General features: G+C 39.3%; 1 protein-coding gene across 1 annotated transcript in view; it reads right to left on the reverse strand.

Annotated features, from left to right (window-relative positions):
* LOC133530570 (plastin-2) overlaps positions 1-15285 on the reverse strand; it is a 70355-nt gene that overhangs the window by 8792 nt on the left and 46278 nt on the right. The window contains exons 3-10 of the mRNA XM_061868528.1: positions 14064-14207; positions 11317-11398; positions 10331-10484; positions 8455-8618; positions 7813-7922; positions 7147-7341; positions 6688-6901; positions 6014-6144 (exon numbers count right to left, since the gene is read on the reverse strand). Of these exons, the coding sequence (XP_061724512.1) occupies positions 6014-6144; positions 6688-6901; positions 7147-7341; positions 7813-7922; positions 8455-8618; positions 10331-10484; positions 11317-11398; positions 14064-14207 (1194 nt within the window). The remainder of the gene's footprint in view (positions 1-6013; positions 6145-6687; positions 6902-7146; positions 7342-7812; positions 7923-8454; positions 8619-10330; positions 10485-11316; positions 11399-14063; positions 14208-15285) is intronic.

A 15285-nucleotide genomic window follows, 5' to 3' on the forward strand; every position in this document is an offset into this window, starting at 1 on the left:
CGATATGTATTAGAATTTTGACAAAACTAATCATAATCATAATCATAATCATAATCATTTATTTTGTAAAGCTAATTTACAAGTCATTAATAATAATAAAAAAATGTTAATACTTTCAATAGAGAGTAATCAAAGTAAATAGCACAATTATTAATTGGTCATTATGAACTCTTCATAATTGTAGAACGGGCGCTCAATAAGCCAACTTCTTAGGCGATGTTTAAAGCTGCTTACGCTTGGGGCCCCAGTTATATTTTTTGGTAGATGGTTATATACTGTGGGGCCCGTCACATGAGTCAATTTCGAGGACTTGGCAAGCTTGCGGTTGATAGCAACGAGCTTATGTGCATTTCGAGTATTGCGCCCATGTATCATGCCATTTGTTTTATAGGTGTGTATATTTTCACGCACATAAACTGCTATCTGCATGATTACAATAGCAGGTAACGTAAGAATCCCTAACTCTTTAAAAAGGTCTTTAGCCGGTGTATCAATTGGTACTCGTGCAAGGATTCTAATGGCACGTTTTTGCAGGCGAAAGACCCTTTCCCACTCAGCACAGCGACCCCAGAGTTCAGCTCCATATTGCAAAAGAGAGTGTACGGTTGCAAAGTAACACGTACGGGCGACCTCTGGAGTCACTGTCCTAGCAACTCGGCTTAGAGCGAAGCAGGCACTAGCTATTCTGCTGCACAACTTGTCGACATGCCTATCCCATTTCAAACCCGAGTCAATTTCGAACCCTAGAAAGGTTGTGGTGGTGGTTTGGTCAAGCGATGTTCCATCGATCTGAACAGGGAGCGGTGTCATAGAGCGGCCCGCTAAATTGAAGTGAATGTAGTGAGTCTTTTTTAGGTTCAATGAGAGGCCGTTTGTTTTGAACCACAGAGCGAGCTGCGCTGCTGTTGCGTTCAATGCCTGACAGACGCCATCTATGGTTGAAGCTGTTACAATAGCGGCAACATCATCAGCATACATAAGGACGTCACCCGTTTTTATAGCGTCCGGCAGGTCATTTAGAAGCAAAGAGAAGAGAAGGTTCGATACAGACGATCCCTGCGCCACGCCCATTTGCGCTCCCGATGGATCTGATCTCGCCTTCCCCCCATCACCGACAACGACTTGCGATCTATTTTGCAGGAGGCTTTTAAATAGAGATAAGACGGTGCCCTGGATGCCATAATACTGTAGCTTGCCCTCGAGCACAGCGTGGTCGGCGACATCAAACGCCTTTGAGAGATCACAGCACAAGACGGCCACTTGCTTCTGATGCTCTCTGGCGGCCATGATGCGCCGAACCAGCTCGCGGGTCAGGGAAGTTGTGGATCGGCCCGCGCGATACGCATACTGCCTATCTGATAAACTACCGGTGGAGATTAAAAAGCTAGTGAGTCGAGTACTTAGGCCATTTTCAAAGACTTTCGCTATCGCTGGTATGATTGCGACTGGTCTATATGCGTCTATATCACCTCTGCTACCCTTACCTTTAAAAATAGGGGCTACTTTGCTTATTTTTAATGATTCTGGGTAAGTGCCTTCATTTATGCAGCGCTTAAAAAGCTCCGCCATAGCAAATGACAAGGGAATCGGTGCTAGTTTCAGTAGTATCATACTTATACCGTATACATCTTTAGAAGCTTTCGGTGGAATGTGGGAAGTTACTAAGCGATATACCTCATCCGCTGTAAAGGGGCGGAGAGCAAGTAGGTAATTCGAGGCGGGCCGAGCATCGCGCAGCGCGCGCAGGGCACCGGCGACGTCTGCGCGCGGCGCCCCGCACGCTGCTGCAGCGCTCAGAAACCTGCAATTCATCGCGTCAACTACCTGTTTCTTACTGTCGAACCTTGACCCATCATCTTTGCGAATCACATCTGTAATATCTAATGTCGGACTATTACACTTTCCACGTTCTTTATTTATTACACTCCACATCGCTTTAGCTGTGTTTGTACTAGATTTAATTATATTATTATGGTGACTAGATTTGCAACTCTTCACTATCTTATCATATTGAACTTTCATGTCAGATATAATATTATTCAGTAATTCATTATTTGGAAATCTATTTCTAAAGTCTAAAATGTCAAAAAATAAGGATTTATATAGTTTTACTTCTGTGGTAATCCAAGAGGAGTCATGCTTTGTAATTGCTTTTCTTTTCCGCAAAGGAAAACAAATATCAAACTTGCTGACTATAATGTTTATAATGGAGAACGCAAGTTTTTTTGCATCACTATTTTTTATAAGTATCTCGTTCCAATCTACACTATTTATCAATTTCAATTTCATTTATTGAGAGACCAACTGAGATCAATTATTGTTAGTAAAAAATGTATATCTTAAAATATATGATTAGTACTATACACAATAAATTAATGATGATTAAGAATAAATAAATTAATTGAAATTGAAAAGAAGTGAAACTAAATCAAACAGAATACAATAAAAACAAAATTCGATCAAATAAAAATAAATACAAATAAAATTAATTTTAAAATGTTTCATTCAATATAGCTATTAATTAATACAGATGTCAAATTTGATAAAATGTCACTTCATACAATTTCGCTATTCTATACAGTTGTCAGGATGTCAGTGTAGATATTTCACATCCCGGTTCAGGTGCAAATTACAACAGCGGTTGAGATATACAGAATCTACCCGTTCAGATATAATTCTCAGAATGCTGTTGGTACTGGCGCGGATCCGGCGCACCAGGGATGTACAACGCTTGCGCATAGTCGCGTGGAAACAGTCCACCCGCGCCTCGGCAAACATCCCTGATGCACTACAGTATCGCGGCAGCCCCATCAGCACCCTGAAAGCGTTATTGAACTGTACACGAAGAGAATTGTACCGTCTTACTGTGTAGTCCGCCCATAGGCCGCTAGTATATAGGGAAGTACAGTACGCCCTGAAAAGAGTGACCTTGACCTGATTAGAGCATTTAGCGAACCTACGGGCGATCATATTAGCTCTAATAGACAATGCTCTTCGTTCGCGTTCAATGTCTGTATCGTCTTTAAGGTCAGAAGTCACAATATGTCCGAGATATTTAAATTGTGACACTACAGTGAGTACCTCCCCGTTTAATTTTATAGGTGGGACATCGCATGGGCATTTGTTTCTAACCCTAAAGACCATACATTCGCTCTTTCTAACGTTATACTTTAAACCGTGACTATTAGCGTACCGCTCACAGACACCTATCAGTTTAGTGAGCCCACAGGGAGAGGCACTCAGCAGCACCATATCGTCGGCGTAGCTGATATTATTTACGCATACTCCATCAATATGGCACCCGATGCGGGTGCTGCTGAGCTCCTCTATCAGTGCATTTACATACAGGTTGAAGAGCTTAGGCGAACTCAATCCTCCCTGCCTTACTCCGCACTTCAACCTGTATGCATCCGACAATGCTCCCGCCCATCTAACGACATTCGATTGGTTTTGATACCAGTACTTCAGAACTTTATTTAAGTCTGGTGGCATGTTAATGTCATTCAGTTTTTGCCAGAGGATGTCATAATTAACCATATCGAACGCCTTCGATAGGTCAAGGTAGCATGCGTATACATTTGTCTGTCGGTCAGTGTAATATTTGACAGTATGCTTAAGACTCAAAATTGCACTTTCGGTCGATACACCCGATCTAAAGCCAAATTGATTGTCGTGTATTCTTAGATATTTGTCAATATGAGAATCAAGCACACTGTCAAACACTTTGCCTAATATGGTCGCAAGCGAAATGGGCCTATAGTTGTTTTTGTCGCTAATGTCACCGGTTTTGTTCTTCACTATTGGCACCACCACAGTCCTCATCATGTCATCTGGCAGGAAAGCGTGTCCTATACAAAATGAGTACAGCATAGCCAATACCCTTGGTAGATGCGGTCCAGCATGCTGGAGGTGCTCAACACTGAGGCCCTCATGACCTGGAGACTTACCCCTTGTCATACACTTAATGGCTTTCTTCACTTCATTAGCCGTAAACTTGGTAGTTATCTTCTGGCCACGAGAGCCAGTATCTACCACCCCTTGCGACTGTGTTGATGCCAAAGGTGATTCGACTTGAAAAAATCTTCTAAACATGTTGGCAATACTTTTATTATCACTGACACCCTCCACGCTCACCGGAAGGCCCGGTTTAGAATTGAGTCTGTTAGTGGACTTCCAGAAACTCTTAAAATCTCGCTTAGAGTGGTGCTCACATATAATATCTAACTTAATTTGTTCTTCATTCTTTTGACACCACTTTAAACGAGATCTAAAGATTCTTTTACTCTCCCGCATTTCTTCAAACACTTTTCCTGCTTTCGGTTTAGAGTACCACAACCAAACCTGAAACTTTAAACGGGCCGTCCTATGAGCTTCGCTGACATACCTGTTCCAGCCAGCTATAGGTTTTTTCTTTTTAACAACACTCGACCTTCCACTTACAATTGCCGATTCAGTTAAGGCGCTAATTATCTTACTGTAATATTCCACAATAACTTTTTTATGACTAGGGTCTGTACAAGTGTGGTCACAACACTGACGCAACTCCTGAGGGAAATCAATTAATTTTAATCTTGCATTACATTCGCTGTTGTAGATTGCCACTTGCTCAGGGTTTCGTTCACCCCATACTATTTTATTTGAGGTAGTTATATCCTCACGACTTATTTTAGGCCTTATTACTTGTAAGTCGCATTCTACCACCAGCGGAAAATGGTCTGACCAGACAACGTCATGACGTACGTACACATTCATAACCGAACCCATTGCCGACACACTAGTGAGACAGTGGTCTAGCCAGCTCGTCGACCCATGTGCATCACTTACAAATGTGTACGTACCAGATTGTAAACCTAACTTTTCAATGTCCGCACAAATCCAGCCCTGGTCTTCACAAAAACAAGATAGTTCGTTATAAAACAAGCCCCCAGGATGTGCATTAAAATCACCGAGTATGTACACCGGCTCTATATTGTTATTATTTACTATAGCACTTACTGTACTCAGGCAATCCGTGAAATCCGTTATATTTTCTACCTTATCTGTAGGCATATACACATATTATAGCTGCCGTAAAGTTTGCTTGATTGAATTCGGAGAAGGATCTAACATATGTATTAGAGTTGTTAACGATACATTTATCCGGTAATCGAACTTCTCCTTTAATAGCGAGGTGGTCACTGAGGTTAGTGGTTACAGGCGTAACGGTGACCGAACCTATTGGCAAATTTAAATACAAATGGTCAAGGCAGGTCGAGGTCGTGGGAGTGATACGAGTAGGAAAGTCCACCACATTCCTTAGCCCGTGCGAGCGAAGTATGTCTGACCATTTTTTTAAATCTGTACTAGCTTCGCCCAGACAATTTATATTGAAGTCACCTACGATTATACAATGCAGGTCTAAATCATTTATCTTATTGAGCACCCGTTCAAAGGCAATTAGGAAGTCATTTACACAAATTAAATTCGTTCTATATATACATACTATCGTTAAGTCATAATCAATCAGATCTATAGCAGAAATTTCACAGTCCCGTTCTACCGATAAGTTCACTATCTCCATATTCTCGACGCATTTAACACTATCTCGCGCATATAAACACGATCCAATATGCTAGTATAGTGTAAGCTGAATTGAATAGTTATGTATTGAAGGGACTATATGAACTTATAAGATAGATAAGATATGTAAGTGTTAATAAAGTTAATAATGTTAAAAATAAATAAAGACATAAGGACCATAAGGTGCATAAATATTATCATTATAAATATAACGACGTGTCTCTAGTTCCAGGAGGTAGCGTGTTTTGTATTGCTATAAGATGTTGTTTAATCCGCAATTTACTACTTACTGTATTTAATTTTTTGAGGGGTGGAGGTATATTATTGCAGCATTTCATTGCTGTATATTTGAAGCTACCGCGAAATTTATTCTTCTTTCTTCTTCTTATAGCATGATATAAAACAACCGGCGCCACGGCCATCGAGTCCAGCAGACAGTGGGCCAGGACAGTACCTTCTTCCAGTTGACGATGCCGGGGCGGATGATGTCGTACAGCTGGAAGATGACGAGCCCGTCCGTCAGGTCGGCGTACAGCCAGTTCACGTGCGGCGCCACACCCATCGAGTTCATCCAGTTGCGGTACGCTACAACACAACATTTTTATTTTATGTACATAGCTCGAATTGAATTTAAATACATAGCTCGTATAGAGGCTTCGTTTGATTTTAGAAGCGTGAGCGTGTTATCAGATTAACATGCTTTGAATCGACGGGAAAGGAGGGTAGTGTTACGGCAGAAACGTGATCATGTCTTAGGCGCTTGGCACACTGCATCCGATTCGCACGTCGCTCCGATGTTTGAGCGAAACAAAGCTATGCACGTATTATAGCGACATCTCGCTAGCATGTCGGAGCGACGTGCTTACTACTGTATAACGTACCATTGATTGAACACACTTAACTGTGTAGAAGATGATGACCTAATCGTGTGATGTTGGCCTAATCTGATATATGGATCGCTATGCTATAATTATAATGCCATCATGCGTAATGATAACGGACTAAATACAGGAATACTGATTTCTCGTGTTAAAGATTAAGACCAAAGCTTGTAGTCGCTCATATAGCAACCACCATAGCATTACTATGGTGAGATTTTTGAGGTTCACCAGCCAATGATATACTAACTCTTCTCCTCGCGGGTCTCGTCCAGCTGGTGCAGCTGGGCGTCGTCCTCGCTCTGGCGCTGCAGGCAGGGGTGCTGGTTGAAGAGGTTGGCCACGAAGGCCAGGTTGAGCTTGTAGACGCCGCCCACCACGTCGGCGGGCGACACGAAGGCGCGGCAGCGCAGCTTGGCGGCCTGCTGCAGCATGAGCTCGGCGCGGCGGAGGAGGTCTTGTTCCTGGAATAGAATATCGCTTTACTTATTTTGTTCTATAGAAGGGACTTAAAAAAAAAAGTGTACCGTTTCCCTTTTCCTTGAAAAAGTATGTAACAACTTTTGGGCTATTTATAGGGAACTATAGATTCGAAACCAAAAACATTGTGCAGGTTTCATAAAAAATGTAGATCTCGATGTCAGCCACGTCCTGCTGGAAGTTGGTGCAGCTGGTGGTGGACTAGACACCAGGTGGGTCCAGAACTCACCCTGAGGGCGTCCAGTGTGACGTTAGCGTCCTGCGGTGCGATTTGCTTGAGCAGGTAGGAGTAGATCTCGGAGTCGGCCACGTCCTGCTGGAAGTTGGTGCAGCGGCGCGTGATGCCGGCCGACTGCAGCTGGTGGTTCACCCAGCGCAGCAGGATGGCTTCCGGAGACAGCGCCATGAGGTCCTCGATGCGCTCCTGGGGAGGATAGTTACATCATATAAAAAAAAAAACATAAACGTCAGATATCAGAAGAAAATTCGAGGCCACTTTAGCAAACAAGCAGGATAGTAAATACTACTATCCAATTAAAATAAGGTTTGAATTTCTTGAATATTTTTTTCTGGAAGCGGTTCTTGATCCTTATCTGGGATACATGTAATTACTTAATTTAGCATATACTATTCACCTATTACTTCACTTAAATTTGGTTAGTTAGCTAAGTATTGGAAATTTCATATCATTCATCAACAAATGCAACGGACACAGGACACTTATTCCATCATTCACAATTCAAGCAAGCACGCTTCTTGCGGATTGATAATGGACATAAGTTATATTGCTTTAGAAAAGGCGTACTGTAAATTTTCAACACAGCGATTTTACCGTTTATATGATATGTTACATTGTTCTAAAAAAGCGAGGTTGAGTTTCCGTAGGCTGACTTACCTCATCGTTGAGCAGTTCGGTGAGGCCTGGACAGTGCTCCAAGGTGATCTGGTTGAACAGACCAATACGGATGATCTGCCACAACAGACCCAGCACCAAGTGGGGTTTGCCTGGAAACAAATTAATTGTTGTAATATTATGGTCACACAAAGAATATATATTAATTTAACCTAAAGTTACGTAGAGGGCTACTTCCCATTATATTTTGAATCTATGCGATTTAAAATTTTAATTAACTTAGCAAGTTTTGATTTGAGGGCTACTAGGGGTTAAAATGGACAGAGACAAGCTGAATAAGTTCAGCTGACTAACGAAATAAATCAGATTCGATCAATTAGGACCAATAAATAGACACGTTGTTGTATTGTACGCTTCAACAACTTCATTTATTAATTTGTTACTCTGTCAAAGGAAGGTGATTTCTCTCTTCTTTAGCGTCGCAATGGCGCACAGGCTCTGAAATAGCCAAGAAAGCCATTGCCAACTGCATTTTTGCTATTTTACAGTTCAATTTTTAGCAGAACAAAATGCTCTCGAAAACATTGAAAAAGAAAACATCATACTCAGACAAGAAGTCTTGTGTTTGGTGAAGAGAGTGAGGTTGTTCTTGTTCTGTCTTGGTGTAGTTTCTAATGGGTTTACCTTTAGCCAAGTCATGGGCATCGATGTTGACGATGTTGCAGCCGATGGCCTGCGAGGAAACCAGGGCGAGAGTCAGGTTCTCATGTTTGGTGTAAAGAGTGAGGTTCTTCTTGTTGATCGCGCGCTCGTCTATCGTGTCGGGGCATGAGTGATTTATCACTTTACTGAAAAAAAAAATGTCTAAGTGTTAATACGAAACAACTTTATGATGTTTTTGCCGTTTGTTACGGCACAATTTTTGCCGGCTAGAAAAAACAGTGACTTTACGAAGAAGATTATAATGATTAAGACCGCGAAGGCATATTCTTACTAATGATGTTTTGATTGCATGTCCATACAGCATAAAAATATTATAGCCTAATCATCCATAATTTAAATTATGCAGTCAGCTGCATAGAAAAGGTATCCCCTCCCCCTGCATAGAAATTTGTATACAAAGGTGCTAAGCGAATAGTGTGGCTGACTGTCTGTACGTTCCAATTACATTATTGGAATACTACTACTATTTTTACCTATTGCATCATAATAAAATTACGATCTAATAAGTGGTACTTTACTGAAGATATTGTTATAGGTTTATTAATTAATAGGCTAACGACCCCTCGATAACCTTAATTTTGAAGATAATTAATGAGTTTGAACTTGAACTTGATAAACTCCCGAAACGACCTTGTCATGTCGAGTCAATCAGTCAACGGGAGATTTTAACAGCTATATTTTACGGGTACCACTATATTATCGGAGTGAAAAAGCTGGCATTTTTTATTAGGTTTTTTTTATCGCAAATGGCTGGAGAAAATCTATGGCAAGATGTTTCAAGTTCAAGATCATTTTTTTATATTATCCTAATAAGCATGGTACGTTCAACGGCATTTGATTATGTGAAGCTAATCCAATAATATATTAATCTAATCTAAGAAGTTGTTAGCGTTAGTTTTCACTCTTTTCAGTATTATTTAGGCAATTGTTTTTGGAGTAGTAGTTCAAATGGGATATTCATCATAAGATGAACCGAATATCTGGGGTCATTTGTTACAGCCGGCAGATTTTGAAAAATCGTAGCGCTTTTTAGATCACAATATGGTTTTTATACACAAAATTAAAACAGGATCCCGGGCACGCACAGCCATCTCGCTCACGCTTACGCTCAGTGCGAGTGAGAGAAGAACTTGAACCCACAGGGCCTTAAGGTCGCTCAAGGCATGTTCAGTGGACACAGAGTATGTGCGACATCACTAATCAGTGAAGGCTTTTGGATTGCTATGATGTTTAAATGGTTATTTATATTACGGCTGTGAAGCATTCGATATGCGCTACGGTATTATTACATGGGGATTTCTAGGGTTCCGTACCCAAAGGGTCAAACGGGACGCTATTACTGAGACTCCGCTGTCCGTCCGTCTGTCACCAAGCTGTCTCTCATGAACTGTGATAGTTAGCCAGTTGAAATTGCTACAGATTATGTATTTCTGTTGCCGCTATAACAACAAATACTAGAAACAATAAAATAAATATTTTTTTCCAATCTCAAGGTTCTCATCCAATCACCGAAGTTAAGCAACGTCGGGCGGGGTCAGTACTTTGATGGGTGACCGTTTTTATAGATAATGGTACGGAACCCTTCCTGTGTTAGTCGGACTCTCACTTGGCCGATTTTTGTTAACATTAAAAGATAGATATGCCTTTGAGATATATTTTTACTTTAATTAAAGTCATTAGAATAACACAAAGCTATAAGGCAGTGTGTTTGCATTCTTATTGTATATGTACTACCGCAATCGATATTTCAGAATGTATTTTAATGCATAAGCTCTCTATCGATTCGTTATTACCCGATGATTATTAATTGCTTTAAAGTTCTAAAAATTATACCTACCAAAGGATGAGACCATCCTTGAGCTTCTCATATAGCTGCTTGCCCTCGGCGTCGATCGGCAGCAGGTGCTTCAAGTCGGGGTCGTTTTCTAGGTTACTGTTGATCCAGCCCGAGAAGGCCATCTGTTCCTCCAGGCGAACAGAGTGTGTTGTGCCTGAAATTTACAATTTAGTGTTAGTGAGAAATAACAATTAGGTCAATTAGAATAAAAATGTACTATTCAAAGTAGTGCCATGCGCCTGGTAGTAATTTTAACACTGTAGTGTCTCTTTCTACTTCATCGATTCTTTAAGGCAGATCGGGTAAGCGCTAGTTTTCACTATTAACCGTCTAACTACTCTTTTTTTATAATAGATGGTGCCGCGGAATCAGAAACCTCGTATGCAGACAGATATAGATATGGCCCGTACCGTATTACTCATTCATTTTTCCGTGCCGTTGACGGGAAAAGGACGTCACCCTACATAGAGTATGATACCAATTAGTATTTTCGTAATAATTAATCATTTGCAACCTCTTTAGTTAACTGATATAGATACTTCACAATCAGTACAGAAACGTCTAACCGACTAATCAACTAAATATTAATTATTAAAATAATATTTGTTTTTGATTTTTAACAGTGTATTTCACGTAACTAGTATTTATTTTTCTACAAGTCAATAGTCAATCTAAATGTATTGTAAAAAAACCTGCCTGTCTGTTAAATTACGTAATTTTTGCGTCAACGGCATGAAATTCTATGTGTGCAAGTTTACAGTTCTCAAAATTAAAACACACACACAACACATAATAAATTACATTATTATCATAATCATAAAGTCATACAGCTTAACATGCCTCACGAAAACACCTATACGAGTACTATCGCTGTATATCGCGGTATCAGCAACTTGCGTGTATAAATCGTTCAGCAGCAGTTAGTGTATCACGAACATCACGATATAGTATGATTTATGTGGCGACAAATATTCAAGAGATCTTACCATCACTAGACGCTTCGCTCATGCCACCCAGGTGTTCCAGGTTTTCCTTTTTACTGACAGCCTGTTTGAATGTGCTGGATACCTGCAAATTCAGAAAACCGTTTTAACTATCTTGATTTTGGACGCTCTAGAAACAATAGTAGTGCGATAACCGTTGAATAAATATAGTTTGTTTCCCAATAATCGATATAAATAATGTGTAAACATACTTAACTAAAACCGAAAAGTAAAAACGTAAATTATAAATTGATTGCTTGATATCCCTATTGTTGTTTTACCGTAAATATTTAATTTACTCTCTATGGAAGAAGTTCCCAAACTGTGCGCCTCTGCGCCCTGGGGCGCCGTAAACAGTAAAGAGGGGGCACCGTGAGGCAATCCGAGGAGGATTCCCACGTTACCTATCCATTTCGAATAGCCTAGCTAGATTACGGCGTCGAAAGATATGGAATCCTTTTATGGGGTAACTCAAGTCATACAACACAAGCATTGATAGCCCAAAAACAATGTGTAAGGGCCATTTGTAATATAGATATCTTAACATCTTGTAAGCCGTTCTTTAGAGATTTAAAACTGTTGACAGTGCCAAGCATGTACATATACGAAGTTTGTTTATTTGTAAAATTACACCCAGACCTTTTTAGTAAAAAAAGGGACGTATGTGAATTTAATACGAGGTACCCAAATAGTCTTGTAATTCCGCCTAAAAAGACGCAATTGTATGGGAAAAACGCTTATTGTATGTCAGTTAGTATTTACAATCAATTGCATGATGACATTAAAGAATTGCCACTTAACTTATTTAAATCTAGACTTAAAAAAATGGCTCATACAAGAATGCTTCTATTCTATTAATGATTATTTTGATTATTATAAGTCGTGATTTTATTATTTAAGTTTTTATATAAACATTTCAATATTGACATTGTAAATATCTAGTTGTAGTATCTTAGGTTTATGTTTTATGTTTTTTTTTGTTCCTTATTGTTATATTATATTATTTTTTGTGTTATTTTGCATGCCAGTTGCTGGTAAAATGTGTGTTTCCTATGATTAATGTAAATAACTTATGTACCACATTTTATGCGGAATAAATGATTTGATTGATTGATTGATTGATTGAAATTAAGTAAATTTTAAACGGCTCTATGGTTAACTGATAGAGCACACATGATGTCGGCAAATTTCACTTTTTATTTACAATAAAGATAAATAAGAATCATGTTGCGCTACATGAATTTTAATAAACAAAACTTAAAAGGCCTGTTCACCAAGGCGTCAAAAATCTCAATTTTATTACAAACGCTGTAACTAATTTAATTGGTGTACAGAATTAAATGCGCGTTAAACTGGTATGTGTGTTTAACAGTCCCAATTAATTTCACGGGTAGTTTGCACAGTTCTTAATTATTGTTGCCGTTTTTATTCAAGCTCTTTAACAATATGTAGAATGTAGATTAATTTGATGGTTCAATGAACTAGAGGCGACTGCTCAGAAAAAACTTTTTTTGTCCTTTTCACTTGGAGTATTTGTAAATGTAGCGCTTTTCGCCGATATGCAAGGCAATGAACGCTAACAGTCCATTTAGTTTTGCCAATATATTTGCTTAAAGAGTTTCATTCATACATTTAATTGATCTGAGTGATGAAGGTGAAAGTACTAAATTTTCTGATAGAAATCATTAAAAACTTATGTTTAGTACTTATATATATAAGTCGACAATGGTAGATTAACTAGGTTGTCCTACTTGATTTAGTACTGATTATGGGTAAGTACTTAGGTAGGTTACGTATATAGACTGGTGTTTTGTAACATTGTCTCTGTTGGTATCTTAGGCCGAATTTTTCAAAACATAGTATTGCGTCTGTTTTGCTTGGCCTGTACCTGCTGACTTGTCCGTATCTGACATAAATAAAACTTTTCTTCTTTCGATGCTGACACACATTTAAATGAGTAATAACAATTTGATTGGTTGATAACAAGTTTAATAGCCATTTGAGCGTTAAATCGCTAAGAAGATTCGGTTTATTGGGTTCAAATAGATTGACACAACCTACTTGATGCAATGTTAAGCGTTTCATGAAAGTTCCAATTGACAGTCTCGAGTATAAAATTGTTTATCGTAATTCGGTCTATCGTTTTCGTTAATTGGTAAGCGTTGATTGACATACATAAATCGTCTGACACTTTGAACACGTTTCAAAATACCTTCTTGGTTTTGTAAGTGGCGATGACAAAGGTTTTCAATCATATCAAAAACATTTGAGCTACGTTTATCGCTGAGACATCATCTGCTGAGATATAATTATAAAATGTTTGTTCCAGTGACATCAGATGAAGCACCCCACTGGCGTTTCAAGAGAGGCCCAGGGGCTTACAAGTCATGGAGGACATTTGGTCAAGCTCCCATTACTTAGCTCCAACGCACTAAAAAAAGCGAAGTAGTAATGTTACTGAGCGTTTATACTTTATAGTATCGATTTTAAGACGCCAAAGTCAGGAAGATGAGCGATTAAAGCAGCCATACTCAACCATTTTTTACGAGATCCACAAGATGAATTTTCTTAAAGGTAACGTACGGATGTCAAGGTTATGTATCTATGCCAGGATCACCTGGTGGGCCATCTAAAAAGCCCGGCGAGCCGCAGGTTGAGCATGGCTAAATTAGATCAAAACGTTTTTATGAGACAAAGTAGGTGGTCGAAGTAAGGAAGACTACAATTACCATTCACGTTTTGAAACTAACCTGCTGGGCCTTGAGGTTGGCGCAGAGCTCTTCGAACTCTGAGAGAGACATGCCGTTTTTGCGCGCGTCGCCGTTCATACTGCCGTTGACGCCGCGCCCGTGCTTGGGCCCGTTGTCGTAGTACTCCTCTATCATACACCGGACCTGGAAAGAGAGGATATTTATTAAATATATGTTGTAAGCTCCAACCACGTGGAAAACGGACCGTATCATTCCACTCCCAACACCTAACGAGTTGATGTCCAAAAGTCCTAACCCTCACCTATTTATTCCCAGCTTTTTAAAAGCGGTGAGTTGATAACAAATAACAAACAGATTGAGATATTTAAGTATGAATGGTACGGTTGGCTTCACAGTCACCGCCGGTCACTTTAGCACTTAATTCTCTTAATTAACTTATTTTCCCTGCAGTGGCATTTTACGTGTTCCTGTTAAATCGCAGCTCACAGCACTACCTACAGTCCTGCAAGACTTTAAGCAGATGTTAGAGTGAGAAAGTAATGTAGGTAGGTATTAACTATTACCACCAAATTCAAGCGGACTTTTCAATATTGTGACCAAAGATAGAAAGAAACAAAACATGTTTTACAAATAGGGGCTAAGTATGTTTCATAATTACGAGGGTATTGTGTACCAAGGTCATGAGGCCTTATTTTTAGAGAATGCTTTAGTTGTTAAATATTATTTAGTGTCTTAAAATTGCCACTTCCAAATTTAGTTATCTTTCCTTCATATTAATTTTGACCTTAATCAAATTCTTTGAACATAAAGATAAGCTTCAAAAAACCTAACACTGCATTGCTTTGTTTGTATCTAATAAGATTACGTCATAAAGAAGTCTGCTTCGTAAAGCATATCCTTTTAAGTACATAGTTTAAGGAAACAAGTGCCTTAGCGACGAGTTGTGAACCGAGGAATTTGTCATACATATGTAGGACCACATTTATTAGAAATATATAGTCGAGTCCTGGTTATTTACGCTAAGCGATACCAAACATAGAAAAGTAAGTATTACAGCAAACTATAAGGCAGCATTTTATCTTTTAGATACTTCAATACTTTTTTATGTTGACAGTAGGTACTTGACTTGGTTATTATTGTATCAAATCAAAGCTTTGGTCCTATACTCATCTTTTTTACGCACCCTTCAGGAACCCAGAGGGCCAGATGCCAACATAAAAAAATCGAAAATGATTATCTGCCTCTCTATCGCTATTGCCTA

Source organism: Cydia pomonella, chromosome 23, assembly GCF_033807575.1.
Source record: "Cydia pomonella isolate Wapato2018A chromosome 23, ilCydPomo1, whole genome shotgun sequence".
In the NCBI taxonomy this organism is placed as follows: Eukaryota; Metazoa; Arthropoda; class Insecta; order Lepidoptera; family Tortricidae; genus Cydia; species Cydia pomonella.